General features: G+C 29.3%; 1 protein-coding gene across 1 annotated transcript; it reads right to left on the minus strand.

Annotated features, from left to right (window-relative positions):
* Positions 1-15034: 15034 nt before the first annotated feature.
* On the minus strand, positions 15035-18891 carry LOC149513542 (uncharacterized). Its single transcript, XM_089748217.1, has 2 exons — positions 15954-18891; positions 15035-15450 (listed from the first exon to the last, which is right to left on the minus strand). The coding sequence occupies exons 1-2, from the start codon at positions 18889-18891 to the stop codon at positions 15035-15037; spliced, it is 3354 nt and encodes a 1117-aa protein (XP_089604343.1).
* Between the last annotated feature and the right edge of the window lie 5021 nt (positions 18892-23912).

Here is a 23912-nt window from a genome sequence, read left to right on the forward strand (position 1 = left end):
CAAAATCTGAAGGACAATGGTACATGAATAGCTCTTCACTTTGACTCTTCTTTTCTCCATCATCCACCATTTGAATGGCCAGCTTTGAAAATTTTTCCATGAATCCTGCACTTGGGGCTCCCGGTAAATTTGAATAAATGTATCCTCCTAAGTGAAAAGAATCATAGAGGCGTGGAATGACTATAGGCTCTGACTCCAGCTCATATCCCTTAAGATTAGCTATCCTCTTATCTCTTTTTTCATTCACCATTCTTACTCTGTCCCCGCTTGTTGGCTTATATCCCAAGCCAAACCTGTCTCTCTTTTCATATATGGCTGATGGCTTCGTGATTCTTTGCAGGTTCTTCCCAAGTTCGGCTTCAAGTCGCCATCCCATCTTGGTAAACTATTTGACTACCATTTTAGTAGTCGTAGATAAGTGTGACAAATACAATTTAGATCCTCCAGCTATATATGTTGCATTGGCAATCTCAAAGGATCTATAAGAGCATTCTAGAGCTTCATCTGTTGATTCCACATAAGGAGTGTTTATCAGTTGTGTTACCAATAAATCTTCTTCTCCTACCACACATGTTAGTTTCCCTTCAACAATGAATTTAACTTTCTGATGTAATGAGGATGGGACAGCATCTGCCATATAGATCCATGGTCTACCCAATAAAACAACTGTATGAAGGAGATATGTCCATAACTTAAAATTTCACATTGAAAATGCATGGGCCAATCTGCAATGGCACTTTTATATCTTTTAGCACCTTTCTTCTGGTTCCATCAAAGGCTCTCATTATCATATGACTAGGTTTCATATAAGATCCATCAACAGAGAGTTTTGCCAAAGTAGTCACAAGCATAACATTGATGGATGAGCCATTATCAATCAAAACTTTAGCCATTATATGACTTTTACATTTCACAGTAATGTGAAGAGCCTTGGTACTTCCTCTACCTTCAGGAGAAATCTCTTCATCATTAAAAGAGATATAGTTTGAAATCTTCAGATTGCCAATAAGCTGTTCCACATATTCAACAAAAGCATTGTGAGGCATATATGTTTAATTTAGCACCTTCAGCAAAGCATTACGGTGTGACTCTTAACTGAACAATAATGACAATAACAAAATTCTAGCTAGCATCTTGTTAAGCTATTCTACCACGCTATACTTGCTATGTTTTATTAACTTCATAAATTCACTTGCTTCATTCTCATATACTGACTTCTGACATTTTTTTTCTAGGGTTGTGTCAAGACCACTCTGATTTTCATTTTCTTCTCTTACCTTGGCTTTCTCCTTTCTAGCTTTTTTTAGAGCCTCTGGGGTATAACACCTCCCACTTCGAGTTATGCCTCATACACCCATTATGTTGGCAGCATCTGGGTTGACTACGACATCATAATCATACTTCCAAGGTACTGCTTTATCATTCTTATATGAAAAAGGGCGAGGAACTTTAATTGTCACCATTGATCGGGAGAAAGGCTTTTCTTGCTTCAATGTTGGCTTCTTATCATAATAGATAGTTACCGGTCTACGCCTAAACTTATTCTTTGAATCAATGGTAGACACTTTCACCAACTCTTCTCTCTCTTGGTAAAACTCCAATTGACCTTCATCCATCAATTTTTGCACCTCTTGACGAAATTAGTGACAATTCTTGATAGAATGCCCCAGAACACCTCTGTGATAATTGCAGCTTTCAGTTGAGTTAATTATTTCAGAGCAATTTTGAGGTTCTATTGGCTTCAACATGTCAGTTTTGACCAAGGTTTCAAACACTCTAGTCATAAGAGTTTTGACCTCTTCTATTCTTCTTTTCACATAGCTTGTTTGTCCATCAACCAAAGCATTTATTGATGGTCTGGTATAATTTGGTGAGGGTTCCCATTGACATTTGGAGTCCCTTGTTGGCTGGTATCAAAATTTAATACTCCTTCATTGATTAACCCCTGCACTTTACGCTTTAAAGCAGTATAATTCTCAGTGGAATGACCTGGATTCCCATAATGATAATCTCAATGTGCATTGGGGTCATACCATTTGGAAAACGGAGGTTTCAAGGGTTCAACGATAATAGGAGTAAGCAGATGTTTCTCAACAAGTCGAGGTTACAAATTTGTGTATGTCATGGGAATGGGATCAAAAGTGATTTTTTCTTAGGTATCTCTCGGGGCTCTCAAACCAATATTAGGACTAGGTCTCCATCCTGATCTGATAGGTGCAGCAGAACGATTGTAGGTGGGTGTTTGAAAGAATGGCTGAAAACGGGGTGGATAAGCTGGTTGTGGTAAAGACTGGTATGGTTGATATGAATGAGGGATGGATGTAACATGGTTTACAGAAGGGTAATGGGTTTGGTAAATTAGTGTAGGATAAGATGTGAAACCTTTGAATTATTAACCCATATAGTTCACTGTTTGAGCTTCATTCTCTTTCTTTTTAGGAGCTCCACCTTTTCTTACTCCACTTGTCTCTCCTGCATCGAGCTTACCATTCTTTATGGCATTTTCAATGATCTCACCTGATATCACCATATCTGTAAAGTTTTTGGTTGCATTGCCTATCAATCTCTCATAGTATGGTGCTTTCAGAGTATTCGCAAATAAAACAGTTATCTCTTTCTCAGTGAGAGGAGGTTGAACTTGTGCAGCCACGTCTCTCTATCTTTATGCATACTCCTTGAAGTTTTCAGTTGTTTTCTTTTCTATACTTTGAAGGGATAGACGATCTGGAACCATATCCGTGACATGTCGATATTGTGTAAGGAATGCCTTTGTAAGCTCTTGCCAAGAACAAATACGAGTCCTATCTAATTGAACATACCATCTAGCTGCAGAACCTGTAAGACTATCTTGAAATATATGCATTAACAACTTTTCATCTCGAGTATATGCTGCCATCTTTCAACAATACATGGTGATGTGGGTCATTGGGCATTTGGTGCCATCATATTTTTCAAATTCAAGGACCTTGAATTTATGCGAAATTACCACATCTGAAATTAAACAAAGGTCAGTCGCATCTGTGGAGCCATAAAAATTCATTCCCTTTATAGCCCTAAGCCTTTCTTCCAATAACTTCATCTTCTCCTGGGCACTGGTATCTTCTACTTTTTCAGGTATCTGCATCCCTAGCTTTTCTCTTTCCTTGGGATCATCCAAATCAGGAACTAAGATTGGCTCAGGTGGTTTTTCCATCATAATGGGATTAACAAAATTTTGAAATTGTCTTGGAGCAAGTGTGGATGTCATTCCTGGATAAGGATTAGGATATCCACCGGGAGTAGGAATTGGTACTCTAGTTCCTTGTGAAGGTTGGTTCAGTTGTGGCTCAAACCCTGGAGGATAAACAGGATCTACCATATCTGGCAATTGCTCTTGAAAGCTAGGATTTTCTTCCACTGTTTTTCCCTTGTCAATTTTCTTGAGCATATCCATTATTGTACTAAGATCCCCTCTTAGTTTTTCTTGAGCTTTCTCAATTCTTTCAAATCGACTGGCTTGTTCTTGCTCCATGATTCTTGTCTGTGTCCTTGTATTGTATGGATGACGAGTAGGTTAGGTCAAAATTTTTGATGGGCGAGCTATTCTTGAACCTTTATTACCACAAAGTTTTTATTTTGAAAAAAAAGAAAGAACGAAAAAAAATTAGAATGCTATGTGTTAAAATTTTTATTTTATGAAAAATGATGTATATGATGCATGAATGCAAGTGAGAGATATTTGTTCTTGGACAAATTTCAACATTAGAAAATTTTATTGATCCCATACAACTTTCATTACATATGATTTACCATCCTAGAGTTATATCCATAGAAGCATTTGACTTACTCATAATGGTTATTTGCCTCATCTAGAAAGTTCACTAGGCGCTGTCCATATTCTTTTATGGGATTAACTTCTCTTCTTAATGCTTCTACCTTTTCAACCATTTCCCATGCTTTCTTCACTACCTTGCAAACTTGATTAGTCAAGTGCTCTATGTACTGTTGCCTCCCTAAGCTTTCTGCCTTCCATCTCATGTGAACATCCCTTTTTGAATCACATGTGAAGATTCAATCTTTTTTCCTTCTATGCCACTCATCTATCATTGCTGAAATATGGCTCTTGTGGTCTTGAAGTTGTATCTCTAACCCTTGGATCACTTGGTGAAGTGATTCTTTTTTATTCAGTACTTCAAAGTGCTTTCTTCTCTCTTTTGTGAGCATGACTTGCAACCAAACATGTACTTCATTATACGACTCACATGGCACACTGACTGAGGATGAGTAAATATGTAGTTCTATGGGATCCATGAAAACTTCTTTGAAGAAATATGTCTTAGAGTAAATATCTTGATGCAAAACTGTATGATATGATTAATGCAAAAAGAAAAAAAAAACAAAATTGAGTTAGTGTGGTTCGAAAAAACATTTTTTTTTTGTTTTTTAGTGTTTTTGAGATTTTTTTTTGTTTTGTTTTGTATTATACTATACACAACTTTTATTCTTAGGTATTTCCTACAAGAGAATGGACAAGGCTCTACATAAAGCTGGTTTCCTAGGCTTATTATATGTTGGGTTTGGATTGATAGGGTCTAAAGGTTCCCAAATTGTTCCTCATTGTCGTCCATGTTGGACTAGTAAGGCACCCCGATCCTCACCCATTACAGGCTACAAACGAAAAAGGGTTCAATCCGAGTGGAAGTATTTCGCTTGCCATTGCGGAGGTCATCACCTCACGAGAGCATAGGTACTTTACTTTTTCCTATAAAGGACGGAGTCCGGGTATAGAGCTCATGTATGAGATGCATCATGCCATTGTGTGCAAATATATCCTAATTTATTGAGAGCAATATATACAGAAAAAAAATAAAACATAAGAGGCATAGTAAAATAAATGTGTGTGAATTTTTTTGCTTTTTATTTTTGATTTGTTTTGTTTTTTGTTTTTTGTTTTTTTTTTACCTTTTTTTTTTTTTTACTAAAAGTGAAAAATAAAAGATTTAAGAAATTGATTAAGACTATTTAAATCAAAATTTGAGGATAACAAGTAGTTAATTTTGGCCTGACTCTCGAAAACAAAAGATGTCCCCAGTGGAGTCGCCAAGCTGTCGTAACAATTTTGTATCCGCCCGATGAATTTGAAAATGAAATAAAAAAAATAACGGAGTCGTCACCAATCTTTTTTGGCTAGGTGCGATTGGTCACCTATTAAAACATATCCTTTTAATGAAATCTTAAAATTAATTAAAATTTATTAAAAAGATAATTTTAGGGTCTGTGCAACAGTTTGGATTCGAGAGTCGGTTACGTGTGGGGAATGATTAGCACCCCCACAGCGCCCGTTAAAAATGGTACCAATTAACTACATGTTATCCTTTGATTTTGATAAAAAATAGTCCAATTTTCGGTGTTCAAAAATAATTTCCTTGATTTTTTTATTTATTAGGAAAAAAAAATTATTCTCGAGAAAAATAAATTAAAACCTTTTTGTTGTAATAATTCTTAAAATGTTCCAGTACGTTGGTAACATTATAAGAACTTTTTCTCACCTAAAGATTTCTTAGGCATCACTTCTCGGAATACCTCAGAATCTCATCATCGGAGGCTCGAATTTATTTTTTTGTAAGAAAATGTCATGTTAAAAAATTTATTCTCGAAAAAAATAAATTAAAACTTTTTTATTAAAATAATTCTTAAAATGTTCCAGTATGTTGGTAACATTAAAAAAACTCTTTCTCACCTAGAGATTTCTTAAAGCATCTCTACTCGGAATACTTTTAGAATCTCATCTTTGGGAGGTCTAAATTTATTTTTCGTAAAAAATTATGTCATGTATGGAATGCAAATAATAACATGTTGATGCACACATTTTATTCTTTTTCAAAAATTTTATTAATTTTTTTATTAATTTTTTAATTTTAATTAAAATTTTGAAGAAAAAGGAATTTAATTATATTGAAGATTTTCTATAAATAAGGTTTTACATAAAAACATACTCTTTGAACTAAGCATATTCTTTGAACTTATTTTATCATATTTTTTGAACTAATCAAACATATTATACAAATTCCTTCTTTGATCTATTATAATAATCAAATTTCATAATACATATTATATTCTATTCCTTTTATTTTTTATTCTCACAAAATACAAATTTCATTCCTCATTTTTTTTCGTTCCGCAAACCAAACGTGTCATAAGTTCTTAGATTTTTTATGATCTATAACTCAAGGTATGAAATAGACTCATGTTTGAAAATCATATGCATACCAATTATGATATTCACAACAAATAGATTCATTTTTTGATTCAATTTTCTTTGTTTAATTTTCGCTACTTACTATGTTCATACATTTATGTCTGTGTGATAAATATTGACAAATCGCTACAATTTTAAATGATTAATTTAAGCTATTTAAATGAACACATAAACAATTATTGATCAATTTTATAAAATTATCCTTTAAAAGAATAAAAAACTCTTTCAAAAAATTCTACAGTCACCGATAATATACATTTTTAAGTTTTGAATAACTTTTAAATGATTAATGAGGAGCTAAACAATAAATTTTGATAATGTACGGCCTTTCTTGAAGGTTCCATGTGGCATTCATATCTTTTTATTTAATAAATATTTTTATTTAATATTTTTATGTTTGGACCCATAATCTAGAAGGCTTAGATTGGTGATGCTTCTAGCCTTATCGCAGATTATTCCAACCCAATTGCAATGGCTGTCTCCAACCCACAAAGAAGAGTGCAAAGTTTGGGTGATGTCGTCAACTCTAGCTTTCCATTTTAGACCATTTCACTTTCTACGAAACATTCACGTCAAATGGAAGAATATGTAATTTTAATACCGGTGGATCTTTTATGTTTAAATTAATTTAAAAAAATTGTGACATAAAAAAATTTTAAATACTGATATTTAAATTAAGTGAATTAAATTTTAAATTCTCTTATAAATATTGATTATTGGTTTTTTTTTATTTTTTGTAATAAAAGAATATTCTAATTTAGCTCGTGCTTATTTTAATTAGAAGTATGGGTTATAAAATTTTCATGATAAATTTTTTAAATGAAAATTATGTGATACATCATTCAAAATTTTAAACTCAATAAATTAGTTTATAAGATTATTACATATCATTAGGTCATAATTAAAAAAATTAAAGTATTAGGCAAATTAATGAATTAAAAATTATCTAATATAAATTTTCTAAATTTTATAAACAAAATTAAAAAAATTGACATGTTTTAATAATAATAATATATTTATAAAAATTAATAAATTTTTAAAAACTCTATCGTCTATATAATAATAATAATAATAATAATAATAATAATAATAATAATAATAATAATAATAATTTAATTATTAAATGAAGATACCAACCTTATAGACCATAAACCAACAGTCAAATTAATTTATAAAATAACAATTCTAAAATATATAATTATATAAATTTTTATTCATTTAATTTGGTTCAAGCCTATCTTTCACTCAAAATGGAGTCTTATCCAATTATTTTGGCCTCTCATTTTGACCTCTCATTTCTAACATGTCCATGGTGCTAATTAAATTATAGGTGGGAGGATATGTAAGAGTCAGTCCACATTGAATAGAAAAGAATTAAATGAATTAAATAAAATTTTTTAAGTAAAGTCTTAAAATCATACACATCTTCATCTTCATCTCTAAAATTTAATTTTTATTTAATTTTTTTATTTTTATTCAAATAAACAATTAAATTTGAATAAGATTGACATATCTAGTGTAATGAAAATGATTTAAGATTCACTTGAATGGGTGATAAGATTAACTTTGGTGAAATTAAAAACAACGATTAAATTGGGTTCTGTATCAATGAGATTAAAATCAATTGTCAATACATGTGTTTCCATACAAACAAGCAGCAAAAGTGAGATAAATTATAATTAGAGGAAAAATCACCATTAAATTTGTATGTAATAAAAATTTTAAATTATTTAACATTTATAAAATTAATAAATAATTTAAAAATCAATAAATTATTTTTATGTCAAATAATAATTTTTTTGATAAATAATTAAAAACTAATAAAAATAATAATATCTCAAATTATATTTTTTTCTTTAATTTTTTATTAAAGATGTAGTTATCTATTTTTAGTTAAAATAATAATATAATATAGTAATAAATTTTATATTTAGTTATTAATTTTTGTATAATAATTAAATTTATAAAATAATCATTTTTAATTCATAATATAATAATAATTTTATTTATTTATAAGTTTATTATATAATAAAATTTTTCATTATATGAAATTAAAAAATTATTTCATAATTTATTGACAAAATAAAAGAGCAAAAATGTCAAAGGTGTCAAAAGCTCGCCACACCCCTTTCCCATCAATGCAATTTAAGTCTTCCACTAAAGCCATGTAAACATAATCGGTTCGTGCCTTTGTGATCCAAATAGCAAAGCACAGTGCAGTTGCATCAAAAAGTGCTTAAATGCATTAAATGATGACACTGATTCATTTTAAATGAAGTTTTTGATGAAATTTTGTAAGTAAAATTTGTGAATTTTTTATTAAAAATATTAAACTAAAATTAAAATTAATTAATTTAAATTAATAAATTAAAAAAATGGTATTACATAAATCAAATAAAACATTTAAAATAAAAGCATAAAAGCATAAAATAAAATAAAAATTTAGAAAGCATCTGATTTAAAAATAATTGACCTTAAATAAAGAGTTTTTTCATAATAAAGTAAATCATTATTTTGTGTGGTATCAACAAAAACAACAACAGCAACTAGATACAAAAATACATGGTATGAATTGAATGACTTGTAATTTTATAATAATATTGGTTAGAATTTTATAAATTATAACAATAATATGATTTGTAATTGATTTTATGACATAAAATTATAATCAATTTCAAAAAATGCAGATTTATTGAGTGTCAAGCTAGCAAAATTCTAGATAACTAATTCTAACACTATTCAATGTAAATTTAATATAAGTTATCTTTGATGTCTGTGTGATCTGTTCTGACTTTGAATAAAAAATTTCTTTCCATCATAGATCTTTTAATACAAAATAAAATATCGATGTTAATTTAGCCAAAGGTTTGAAAATTTAAGGATAGAAAAGAGAAAACATTAAAAATATGTAAACATGTTTTTTTTTTTTAATGTGCGTTTAAGACCATTTCACTTTCTATGAAGCATCAACATTTAAGTAGAAAAATGCAACTTTAATACTCTCGGGTCTTTTACATTTAAATTAGTTTCGTTGGATATTTTTATAAAAAAATTGCAACATAAAAAACCTTTAAAGACTGGTTTTTAAATTAAGTGAATTAAATTGTAAATTCTCTCATAAATATTGATTTTTTATATTTTTATAATAAAAAATTGTAGTTAAGTTCATGCTTATTTTAATAAAAAATATGGGTCATAAAAATTTCATGATAATTTTTTAAAATGAAAATTATGTGATACATCAATCAAAAATTTAAATTCAATAAATGAGTTTATAAGATTACTACATATCAGTAGGTTATAATTAAAAAAAATTAAGTACATAGACAAATTAATGAATTAAAAATTATCTAATATAATTTTTTTAATTTTATAAACAAAATTAAAAAATTGACATATATTTTATAGTAATATATTTATAAGAATTAATAATAAATTTTTAAAAACTCTGTCGTTTATATATATAAAATAATAATTCAATTATTAAATAAAGATACGAACCCTATAGATCATAAATCAATAATTAAGTCAATTTATAAAATAACAATTCCAAAATATATGTATATATAAATTTTTATTCATTTAATTTGGTTCAAGCCTATCTTTTTATTTAATGTGGAGTCTTATCCAATTCTTTTGACCTCTCATTTCTAACATGCTCATGTTGCTAAGTAAATTATAGGTCTAAGGATATGCAAGAGTCCGTGAACATTGAATAGGAAAGACTTAAATGAATTAAATGAAATTTTATAAGTAAAGCTTTAAAATCATATACTTTTTCATCTTCATCTTTAAATTTTAATATTTTTTAATTTCATTCAAATAAAAAATTAAATTTTTATCAAATTTAGATCAGATTGATATCTATAGTGTAACGGAAACATTTTAGAATTCACTTAAGTGAGTGATAAGATTAACTTTAGTGAGATTAAAAATAGCAATTAAATTGGATATTGTATCAATGAGATTAAAATTAATTGCCAAGATATGTGATTCCATACAAAAAGCAGTGGAAGTGAGAAAAATTATAATTAGAAGAGAAATCACCATTAAATTTGTATGAATTAAAAAATTTAAATTATTTAACATTTATAAAATTAATAAATAATTTAAAAATCAGTAAATTATTTTTATGTCAAATAATAATTTTTTGATAAATAATTAAAAACTAATAAAAATAATAATTCAATCTAAAGTAAAATGACACCACTATATCTATAAATCTTTTCCAAAAATTGTTTATACAACTAAATTCAATATTTCAAAAGATATCCATTTGGATGTGTGAGATTTCAAAAGATATTCATTCGGATGTATGAGTAATTAATGTATAGATAATTAAAAACACTCTGAGAAATTTGTGTAAAATACTTTCATCCATTGATTGCAATAAAATTTTATACAATTATATGAAAGCAAGATTGTTTATTGTATAATCTCTTCATTTTAAACACTGTAAAGAAGTTTGCAAAATTTCTGAACTTCCCCCTAACAAATGCAATCATCATGGAAAACACACCTGCGTGGCATCGAAGCAACTTCGTCTCCAACAAAGAACTCCTCCAAACAAATAGTACATTGTTTCTTGGAACTCAAATCCTCGAGTCTTCGCCTTTTCTTCATGAGGAAAAGACCATCTTCATCATATCACCAAATTTCATTTTTTCAAAACTTGAACAGAAGACTTACTAGCAAGCTAGAAATTCAATGTTGTCAATAACTCATTAATCACATGATCAAACTCATCATTAGCTACTTGAACTATTACTAATTCTAGGACCAACTTTTTCATTTTACGTCCAAGATTAATAGGGTCTTTATCAACCTCCCATGCAAAAGAAAAGATATCCGGAATAATGACATATTGAAGGAATTGTAGAGATACACCGTTATTGGAAATTAAGGAAAGTATACTCTTTGGACCATATTTTTCAAATAAAATCATGTGACGAGGATATATGGCCGATTGATGGAATATTTTTACGGTTGTTTTGAAATCAAGAGGTAAAAGGTAATGAACCTCTAAATTGTATGGTATGCAACAATAGAGATCTTCTAAGCGACTATCTATTACATGGCTAATCTTGAGATAATAATTGGAAGCTATGGCAATATTTTGGAAATAGATTTCCAAGTTTTTTTTGTTTTTATTTTGAGAATATAGAATTTGTTGCTAAATTAAAAAAAAAAAAGTTGGAGGCTTATTTTTTGATGAAAGTATTGGATTCTAGAGTTAAAAAAAAAAAAAAGACATATATAGAAGATTAAAACCTAATTAATTTGCTTTGGGGTCACCACCCTTCCTTTATATTTAAAATGCAAATTGAACTCCAATTAGGAGTATATCTCTAATAGGGTTTAGGAAATTGTTAAATGCAGCAATTAGTTAATTATTTTTGTTTTTTAAATAAAAAATTTATTTCATTTTTATATGCATTTAAGTAATTCTAATAAATTATATTAAAAGAGAAGTATTATAATGTCAATGTCTCTGACCAATATGTAGGAATTAAATATACATATATATTGCTATAAATGCAAAGTTATAATTTTTTTATAAAATAAAGTTTGAATTGCTAATTTTAAACCAAAGCAAAGGAATAAATATATACACATATACATAGGGAACTTAGGTGCTAACTTTAATATAAATGCTTATTCATTAATATAATTTATATAACTCCCATACAGTTATTCAATTAAAATTACAATAGAAATAAACAGTAATGTATTTAATCTGATAAAGAAATTAAAAAGTTCAAAAAATTATTTTAAAAGAAATCGATTTTCATCAATTAATCATCATTACTATTACCTCTTTATAAATCTAATAACAATAATATTATTGTTTAAACTTTTAGTTACTTTTATTTGTTGAATACTCTCATATCTATTTTATTTTAATATGCCAAACATGCTTTTATTTGTTCAAAGAAATTATAGTCATTTACTATGTAGATTGTACACATATATTCACAATTGAACCAATATTCAATTATATATTCATGTACCAATTTACTATATGAACATATATTTATTGAAATTAAACCAATTTTTCAAGTTAAAGTTTGGAACAACATTATCTAAAAGTGAATATCAACTTATTGATTATTTAATTACTTCTTATTGCAGGCTATAAGGGTTATTGGACTAGAACTTGAGCCTAAATGAAAAAATGCGGGCCATGTTAGTAGGCTATATTTGTTACAGGCCTATTTAGTTTTATTTGTTTCTTTTATTAAATATGTTATTATTGTTACACTAGACAAGGAGAGAGAGAGAGAGAATTATGACCTGCAATATCCGATTTTTACGGATTGCAGTTATGTTGAGTATTCTGCTAAGAATTACAAATGATGAAAAGGAGCATTGTATACGATTTTGTCGAGAAATATCAGCAGTTATTCTCTCTTCTAGAAATCTTTCTTCTTTTTTCTTTCTCCTTCTTTCTCTTCTTTTTTTTCTTCTGCGATCTATCCGTTGTCGTTACTTTGGAAATTTAAGCTGTGTCATTTTCGTATCAAAGCATCGACTTGGCAATCATGGCGGATGGAGTCTCTACCAGGATGCAAAAGGAAATCCAACAAAATGAAGAGGAAATTGCTAAGCTTTAGAATGAAATCTAGTAGATCGATGTCAAGATGGAGAAGAAATTTGGGGAGATAGATGTCAAGATGGAACAAATGTTTGGAGTGATGCAAAATAAGGTACTAGAATATTTGAAAGAGTTGTTGGAGATGGCTCCTAATGATGGTAGCTGGATGCCCAACAAGCAAGAGGAAGACTTAGTCTCTGTTTGCAAAACACAGAGGAAGCAGGGAATAGAGCCTGTTTCTGATTGTGATACAGACAAACCTTCCTCTGATGGAATGGTACTCAACAGTTCTTCACATTCAGATCAACCCCGGTACCTGTTTTCTAATTCATGTAAGCTGTTTAATGGTCATGATTTCAACAGTTGGGTTTTGAAACTAGAATAGCACTTTGAAGTTGACAGAATACCTGCGATTATATTGACTAACAAAGTTTTTTAAAAAATTAACACTTGTCTTATTAGAGTATATTTATAAAAAAATTAACAAATTGATTAATTATTTAAATAGCTATACTGAATTCTTAAAAAATACTGTATAAAATAATAATCCAAATATTAAATGGATATAACAATTTTAAAAATAATTTGTCTAATAAAAAATTATCATAGTAATTCTAAAATGTGTATAATTTTTTTAGTATTGTGTAGAGTTCATAAAAAAATTATGTAGAGCTCACACTTTTAAATGACGGATTCTTACACAAATTTTTTTAATTGGCTAATTACAAAATTGCAATAAAAATTATAGGGGTAATTAGCCTTTTTTTGTGCAATTAATTTTGTTCAAAGCCTATCGTTTCTCCAAACAAATAAAACAAGAGTACTGTTCACCATAATATAAACAAAAAAAAAAAAAACAGAGAAAAAAGTTATGAAAGGTCATTGGTATTTAATTTGAAAACATTTCGGACTAATTTCAACTATAATTTAGTTTGGGAAAAAATGTTTTGTATTTTTGTTAATAATTATGTTTTGTATTTTATTGGCTATATATTATTATTATTATTATTATTGAAAATTTAGATTAAATTTAATTACAGTCAAACTCTAGCTTTAATTATATATTAAAAATGAAAAATATTTTGTGATGATAAGCCTTTGAACTTTTCATATAAGCCTCTGTCCTTTTATTATATCCAATTAAGTCTTTAAAAATTTAATTTTATCTAATTAAATCTTTAAGCTTAATTTTGTTCCACTAAGCTCTTTTTTTTAGATGAAAATTGCAAAAAATATATATATATATATATATTTCTTGCCAAATCAACATAGATGTCATAGTTCTTTCTATGATGCCAATATTTGCATAGCATATATTTGAAAATAAAAAAGCTTTTTAAATGCTAATGTGATCTATTATATGAGCCATTTATTATATATTATGTAAACAATAACTTGACTTAAATATTTATATTTCGCAAAGCAAATATTGATTTACCAAAAAAAAACAATTATTACCATTGACATGGTAAAAATAATGAATTTTAATAGTTTTCATATAAAATAAGACTTAATTAAATAAAATTAATGTTTTATGCTTTTAATTGGATAAAAAAAGATAAAAGTTTATTTGAGGAATTTGAGAAAACTACAACATTGTTTAGCATTTTAGTTAAAAAAAAGTACAAATTGAAGTTATATAGCTTAAATCATCACTCAAATTCGTTTTAAGTATACTCAATATAATTACTATTAAATTTTAAATGATTTAAAAGGTAGGGAATGCAGAAAGTTTAGAAAGATGAAATTGTGAGAAACAATGTGTATGAGTCTGTACAAGAATAAATGACCAGTAAATAGTAAAATTAAAAGATTATTGTGTAAAGTTGTGTTTGTTGTAATTTGGTATACTCACCAATTGTATTCTTTGTTTATTCAAACAAATAAAAAGGTGATATTAAAATTGCTGTAGCATTCCAAGCAAAAGTACTATAGCAAATCGGGACTACAGCAGAATATTACAATTGATATTGAAAGTTGAAATTCTACTTTTGGCCATTAGTTAAATTTTAGAAATAAGAAATTTCTGAACATACATATTAAGTGCTAAAATACAATTGTTCTATATCACAACCGATTCACTACAAAAACTTTATTACTAGAGTGCATAAACATTTTCAATACAAAGAAGCAAAAAAGAAATAGATTGAAAGTAAATACACGTGCTTAGAATTGTTATTCAAATTGTTAGCACCTTAATATTAGCCACCGTAGACTTCATGACCCCATAATTCTCCCAATTTTATGATTGAGAAAGGATTAGGCAATGGAAGCGATTGACGGATAAGGGCTTGAACAACCTGTTGCATGGTTGGCCGAAGTTGGGGATTGCCATTCAAGCATGCAAATGCTAGCTTTGTGGTAGAGACTACGTCCTTTGCAACTTGCCTTACTGGTGGTGAGAGACGTTGGTCTATCACATCTTTAAGTAAAATCAGTTGGTTGTCATTTGGTATCGATGTCGATGCCGATGTCGATGCCGATGTCGATGCCAATGATGATGATGGCAAATATGAAATCAAATCACCATGATGCCTCCCCATAAGTATTTCCATTGTTAGCACCCCAAAACTGTAAACATCACATCTTTCGTCTACTTTCATTGTATAAGCCAACTCTGCTTAAAGAAATATTTATAATCAATGTGCTCTATTAAGCAATGAATATATCTAAATCAAATACACTATTATGTAAGAATATTGAGAAGATTATAAAATAATGTTGAAAAGAAATTGTGAATGTTTAGAAGATTACATGAAAATTAAAATTCATAGGTTTAAATAAGATTTTATATTTAGTTCATCAGTTTGATATATTGAATATTAAAAAATTAAGTGTTAAACTTCAAAGATTAATTACACATTTTATACTTGAATTAGAGTAAAATTCTTTGAAACTTAAATTTGAAAAGTTACAATCTTAAGTGTTAAACTTCAAAGATTAATTACACATTTGATACTTGAATTAGAGTAAAATTCTTAGATACTTAAATTTGGAAAGTTACAATCTTAAAACCACTTGTACATAGTTTTAATGCATCAATTTGCACACAAAACTAACACTTTTAATTGAATGATGACATGTTTAAAGCATCATAAAAAAAGAGATATTAATAAATACCTGGAGCTATATACCCGAAAGTGCCAGCAAGTGAGGTCCAATTGGAAGAGTCAGGCTTTAAAAGCCTGGCTGTGCCAAAATCTGAAACATGAGCCTCATAGTCCAAATCCAAAAGAACATTGTTGCTGGAAATGTCTCGATGAATTATAGGTGATGAATGGTCATGATGCATATAAGACAAGGCATTGGCCACTCCTTTTACAACATTTAGCCTCTTCTCCCAATCCAACTCTATTGCCTCGTCCTTGTTGCTTAGCACCTTTCTCAAATTTCCCCTTTCTACAAACTCATAAACCAAAAATGAGTTCTTTGGATGTGAACAAAAGCCATACAGCTTCACAATGTTTCGATGCCTTATATCTGATAAAGCATGAATCTCGCTTTCAAAGGCTTTCAAGTTGTTCGAAGTCATGCTATCTTCAGATTGGTGAAGTTTCTTCACAGCAACCACCACACCAACGGGTAGCGCAGCTTTATAAACAGTTCCATAGCCCCCTGAGCCAATGCAATTGTTGGAGCTGAAATCTTCAGTGGCTTCAATAATGTTCTCGTAGAGTATTCTTCCATTATATCCGCACAATGTGAAAAATTCTCCAAGTTGTGCCTCTATTGACTCAGATTTTCTGGTTCGGTTTTTTTGGCAAAGAATAAGGATACTTCCAACCATGATAAAGAGAAAAAGAAGACCAAAGAATGGAATCACAATGAAAATGATGACGTTGGTGCTTTTTCTATGACCGTTGCTAGCGGCAGTGACAGCACAAGGCATTAGTCCAGTGGCATTACCACATAGGCCTTTATTGTTTCTTAAGGCATCAAATGAAGCCTCATGAAATGCCTTAATGTTAGGAATAGGGCCTTCTAATTGATTGTAAGATATATTCACAACTGTCAAGCTCTTCAAATCATTAAAAGAATTTGGGATGGAACCATTGAGCATATTGTGAGAAAGGTCCAATATTTCCAAGGAATGTAATTTTGAAAGCTGTTGTGGTATCTCCCCAATAAGTAAATTCTGACTTAAATCTAGATTTTCAAGACCATTTATATAGCTTACTGAAAATGGAATGCTTTCTCCAAGTTTATTCTTGCTCAAATTCAGGTCCAATAACTTTGTGCAGTCTCCAAGTTGATTAGGAATCGGTCCACTTAAATTGTTTGATGCCAAGTTAAGATGTTGTAGATTTGAAAGAACTCCAATCTCTGGTGGAATTTTGCCTGAAAGTTGGTTACCACTTAGCAGAAGACGGAACATCAATGTCAATGCTCCTAATTCCTTGGGAATCTCACCAACAAGATGATTTGAAGAGAGATCGAGTTCCTGTAACTGAGTTGCATGTTTCAACTCAGTTGGTATCTTTCCAGAAATGTTGTTATTGGAGATTTGTAGGCTTGTTAGATTATGGCATTGCCCCCACTTTGGAGAAAGTTCACCATAAAATCTGTTATTGCTTAATGCAAAATAACTCAAATTCGGATACACATCAAAAGCTTCTGATATATTTCCTGTGAAGTAGTTTCCTTCAAGCCTAACTCTGTATAAACTTTTGCAGTTTTTCAATCTTGGTGGGATATGACCCGTCAAATTGTTGTTGACAACTGAAAGATATGCGAGCTGTCCACCTTTGCATACATTCTCAGGTAATGGACCACTGAGATGGTTATATCCTAATTGTAATGACTGCAAATGAGTAAGATTGTTGAGCATTGAAGGAATTGGCCCTAACAAATGATTATGGTTAAGTTTTAACGCCATAAGCTTTGTCATGTTTCCGATTGAAGGAGGGATTGAGCCAGAGAATATATTTTGACTCAAGTCAAAGGAAGTGAGAAATTTAAGCATTCCTATCTCTTGAGGTATCATCCCAGAAAACATATTTTGATAGAGATAAAGAGTGGATAGACTGGTCAAGTTTCCTATGGAAGCAGGGATTGAACCAGAGAAATTATTTTGACTCAACTCAAAGTCAGTGAGAGATTTAAGCATCCCTATCTCTTGAGGTATCGACCCAGAAAACATATTTCGATGAAGGCAGAGAGTGGATAGGCTGGTCAAGTTTCCTATGGAAGCAGGGATTGAACCAGAGAAATTATTATGACTCAACTCAAAGTCAATGAGAGATTTAAGCATCCCTATCTCTTGAGGTATCGACCCAGAAAACATATTTCGATGAAGGTAGACAGTGGATAGACTGGTCAAGTTTCCTATGGAAGCAGGGATTGAACCAGAGAAATTATTATGACTCAACTCAAAGTCAGTGAGAGATTTAAGCTTCCCTATCTCTTGAGGTATCGACCCAGAAAACATATTTCGATGAAGGTAGAGAGTGGATAGACTGGTCAAGTTTCCTATGGAAGCAGGGATAGAACCACATAGATAGTTATCGAAGAAATAGATCTCGGAAACTGAACTCAGCCTCCCTATCTCTAATGGAATGGAACCACTGATCTCATTACTTGCTAAGGAAATCAACTCAAGACCTGTCAATAAGCAAATTTCTGATGGAATATTCCCCGAAAAGTTATTGTTTGACAATTTAAGGAAGGTGAGCTTGGAAAGGTTGCCAATGTGTGAGGGAATGGGCCCATTCAGTGAGTTGTTATGAAGGTTAAGCCTCATCAGGCTAGGGAAGAAAAGAAAGTTAAGATTATGAAGTGTACCTCTCAACCCATAATCTGGAAGGCTCAGATTGGTGATGCTTTCAGCCTTGTCGCAGGTAATTCCAACCCAGCTACAATGGCCATCTCCAACCCACAAAGAAGAGAGCAAAGTTTGGGTGTTGTTGTCAAGGCTTGCTTTCCATTTTAGAAGAGCTCCCGCTTCTTTTCCTCTTTTAAGTGCAGCAATGGAGGATGAAGAAGCAAAGACAGAGGAAGAGTGAAGCAGGACAAGTACTAGGAAGAACATGACTTTGAATGGTATTAAGAAAGATGACATGATTTGGATAGTTCAAAAAGGATCTTTTGTTAGTTGTTCTAAATTACATTGGCTAGCATGGACAGGTATTTATGTAGAATAGAAGAGCATTTCTGTCACTATGCAACATCAACATCAAGTGAAAAAATCTAACTTCAAGACTACGTTTAAATTAATTTTGTTACATGATGATTATTAGTCTTTTAAGTTTCAGTTGTAAAATGTTTTTGAATACAAAAATAATAATAACGATAAGATGAATTATAGTAAAAAAATGATAATGAAAAATATTAAATCAAAATTATATGTAATAAAAATTTTAAATTATTTAATAGTTATAAAAGTAATAAATTATTATTAAATTATTTTATGTCAAATAATGATTTTATTAATAAATAATTAAAAGTTATTTATTAATTTATTATATAATAAAATTTATTTTATATTAAATTTACAAAATTATTTTATAATTTTTAAGTAAAAAACAGAAATAAAAAAATTAAGTGATTAACTTGAAACTACAAACAAATAAATAAAAGGGCAAATGAGTACTAGAACTCAAACCTCCATTGAGCGGTGAAAATCACATCACACTATAAAATTATTTGGATTGCATTTGACAAGTAGGTCATTTCGACCAATTAAAAAAAAAAAAAGGTAAGTAAACAATAATAATTAAGAAATTAAAAAATACCGTCATACTTGTTAGGCTAAAAAGTCTCAATCCAATCATATTAACGAAAGTGAAATCAAATAATTAATCAAACACATAAGAAATGACAATTTAATGTGATTTGGTACAACTAACCTACGTCCATGGATGATAAACAAGATCCACTAGTTGTAGAGAATTACAAACATACAAATCAGATCATCTACCTCACTTAACAATCAATACTCATAAGACACTCTCTATCTCTTCTAGTCTTATGGAGTATTATTAACCCAAACAAACGCGTACCTATGTGCACCCTTTTAATTCAACTAAACACATACTCATATACACTCATACCTCATACCTATATAGACCTTCTCAGTCTCCTCTAGTCTACTCACAAATAAACATACATACTCATAAGATGTAAATCTCCAGTACTCTTATGGGGTATCTATCCCACAAAATCCTACAACTCTCTTACATCTTTTTCTCATACCCATCCCTATAGAGATTTTATCTATTTATAAGCATACAAACTTGCCTATTAAGAATCATTTTCTTCTTAAATTTTTCTTCTGCAAATTAAACTTATCTATTAAGAATCTCTTTTCTCTCAGAATTCTTTTTTTGCAAGTCTTCTTGTACATCAAGCAATAACTAATAAATCTTAAACAAATCTTTTATGGGATTTGAGTCATTATTCCTAACAATCTCCACCTTGACTCAAATTCCATCAATCATTTATCTTCATGCTAGATATGCTTGGCTCCACCTGTAATGAAAGTCTCACAATCATCTTCTCTTGTATGTCTTCAGGTTTCATGAAAACCAATCCTCAATTCTTAAAATATGAACTTGAACTTTTTTCTTGAATCGAGCTCCTATGGACTTACCTCTTCCCATGGCTTAAACTTTCAGCTTTTTTCACGTCTCGAACCTTCAACTCTTATATCACTTGTTAGGGATCACCATAGCTCGTTACCACTTGTTAGGCTAAAAAGCCTCAATCCAATCATACCAGTAGAAGCAAAATCAAACAATTAATTAAACACATAAAAGATAATAATTTAACATGGTTTGATCCAACTAACCTATGTCCGCGGATGAGAAACAAGATCCACTAGTTGTAGAGAATTACAAACATACAAATCAAATCATTTACCTCACTTAATAATCAATACTCATAAAACACTCTCAAACTCTTTTAGTCCTATAAAATATTCTTAACCCAAACAAATACATACTCATGTGCACCCTTTCAACACAACTAAATACATTCTCATATGCACCCATACCTCATACCTCTGTGGATCTTTTCAGTCTCCTTTAGTCCATTCACAAACAAACATATATACCTATAAGACATAAATCTCTAGTACTCCTATGGGGTGTCTATTCTACAAAATCCTACAACTTTCTTATATTTTTTTCTTATACCCAATCTTATAGAGACTTCATCTATTTATAAGCATACAAACTTACCTATTAAGAATTCTTTTCTTCTTAGAATTCTTCTTCTGCAAGTTAAACTTGCCTATTAAGAATCGCCTTTTCTCTAAAATTTTTTTTTTGCAAGTCTTCTTATCCATGAAGCAATATCTAACTAATCTCAAACAAATCTCTTATGAGATTGAGTCATTATTCATAACAATTTTCACCTTAACTCAAATTCCATCAATAATTTATCTTTATGCTAGATATGCTTGGCTCCACCTGCAATGAAAGTCTCACAATCATCTTCTCTTGTATGTTACCGATCCTTAATCCTTAAAATATGAACTTGAACTCTACTCTTAAATTGAGCTTTTCTGGACTTACCTCTTCCCATGGCTCAAACTTTCAGCTTTTCTCATGTCTCAAACTTTTAACTCTGACACCACTTGTTAGTGATCACCACAGCTCTGATACCACTTATTAGGCTAAAAAGCCTCAATCCAATTACACCAGCGAAAGTGAAATTAAACAATTAATCAAACACATAAGAGATAACAATTTAATGTGGTTTGGTCTAACTAACCTACATCCACGGATGAGAAATAAGATCTACTACTTGTAGAGAATTACAAATATACAAATCAAATCATCTACCTCGTTTAACAATCAATACTCATAAGACACTCTCAATCTCCTATAGTTCTATGGAGTATTCTTAACCCAAATAAACACGTACCCATATGCATCATTTCAACACAACTAAACACATACCCATATGCACCCATACCTCATACATATGTGGACCCTCTCAGTCTCTTCTAGTCCACTCATAAACAAACATACACATAAGATGTAAATCTCTAGTATTCTTATGGGGTATCTATCCCATAAAATCTTATAACTCTCTAACATCTTTTTTCTCATACCCAACCTTATGGAGACTTTATCTATTTATAAGCATACAAACTTGCCTATTAAGAATTCTTTTCCTCTCAGAATTCTTTTTTTGCAAGATAAACTTACCTATTAAAAATTCCCTTTCTCTCATAATTCTTCTTTTGCAAGTCTTCTTGCCCATCAAGCAATATCTAACAAATCACAAACAAATCTTTTATGGGATTTGAGTCATTATTCCTGACAATACTTTCTCCACAGGCTAAAAGCAAAAAAAGAGTAAAAAACTCACTCATCACTAATGTCTTTCTATCTAAAAAAAAAAAACAAAACAAAAAAAAAGCTTAAACTTTTTCTCTTAAACCATATTTTCCTACTACGAGATCTTGACTTGATGACAAAAAAAAGATTTGGTGGATTTGATCCAATTTTGAATTCAATTACACATTTGAAATTTGCCAAAAAGTTGAAATCCGTTCTTCTCTTTAGCAAAATAAATGAATTTATTTTTGGACTTTTGAAAATCCTGCTTGAAATTCATTACACCCTTCAAATACTTCATCCAACCATAGCCTAGAAGAAGAAATTTAATAAGGGCTTGATCCCACTTTCAACAAGAAATATTAGTGTTTTCACATTTTAGGTTTTTTTAATTCTTTTAGTCGTAACTTTGTACTTAACACTCATTGGTTTAGAAATAAAAAAGTAGCCAACATTTCAAACAAATAAAAAAGAAAGAAAAAGTAGACAGAACGACGCAGATCTTGCTGCATTTAAAAAACAAAGTCATAAAAGACAAATCAATTGCTTTAAGAAATGCAAACTTTTCAACTTTCAGAAAATTTACATCATAATCATATTTGTTTATAAAGACGTTTGATTCAAAAGAAAGAAGATTATTAATCATAGTTTTATTTTTGATTATTTGATTATTACATTTGGTTGTACAATATTTTTGAGTATCAAGAATGTAAGATTATTAGTAATATCAAAATAGGGCTTCAATATCAAATAAATTACATATTAAATTGGTACCCAAAAATATTTTAACCACGAGCCTTTTTTTGACACCTACCTATGTTCATAGTTAAATTTCTTTGTTTTTCCTATTTTAGGAAAATAGATTCAAATTTTATTTTAGAGAAGAAATAATACATCAATCAACCTAATAAAAATATTTCAATAATTTTTATTTTTCTTGCTTTGTATAACCTTTTAAATGCACTTTGATAACCAAATATACAATATGCATGAGTCCAAATAAATTTGTTTTGCCAAAATACATGACCTCCGCTAATTTCCCTTCCATAAAGAAAGAAAAATAAAATTTTAAAAAGGATTAGTGCAAATAAAACTTGAAACTGAATTAAGCTCACTGCCATGCGTAAAGGATCCAGGAATTATAATTGGTGATGCAAATTAATAAATATGTACAGTATTATGCATAAAAAGGATATAAATCAAAATTAATTCGTGTAATAAAGATGGACATCTACGCTCATAGTAATTTAGTTTACTTAAGTTTTTATTTTTATTGAGTGTATGTTTTAACTTCATTTGAATTTTTTTAATGAAATATAATGATTAATGATAACTTTTGTATATATTTTTAAAATATTTTTAATTTATAAATTTAAAATATGTTAAACAAATTTTAATTATTTAAAATTATGATTTTATTTTAAAATAATTATTTTTATTATTTAATTAATTTTATTCTTATTTTTTAAAAATAATTTGATAAATTTAATTCATACATAAAATTAGAAATTAAATAAATAAAAATGTGCCAGATAGATAAAAATATAGTTTATATAAAATAGTTTAGTATGAAAAATATAGTTTAATATTAAAAAGATTATAATTTTCAAAAAATTATAATCTAATATATAAAAGGAGGACGATTTGTTAAAAAAATCATAGTCTATATAGATAATTTTGTAGTTTAATATACCTAAAAACTTTGATTTTTGAAAAAAGTCATAGTCTAATATAAAAAAATTATAACTTTTTAAAAAAATCGTAATCTAATAGTAAAAAAACCGTAATTATTAAA

The sequence above is a fragment of the Durio zibethinus genome, chromosome 19 (genome assembly GCF_047325235.1).
Source record: "Durio zibethinus cultivar Kanyao isolate XHJ-2024 chromosome 19, ASM4732523v1, whole genome shotgun sequence".
NCBI lineage: Eukaryota > Viridiplantae > Streptophyta > Magnoliopsida > Malvales > Malvaceae > Durio > Durio zibethinus.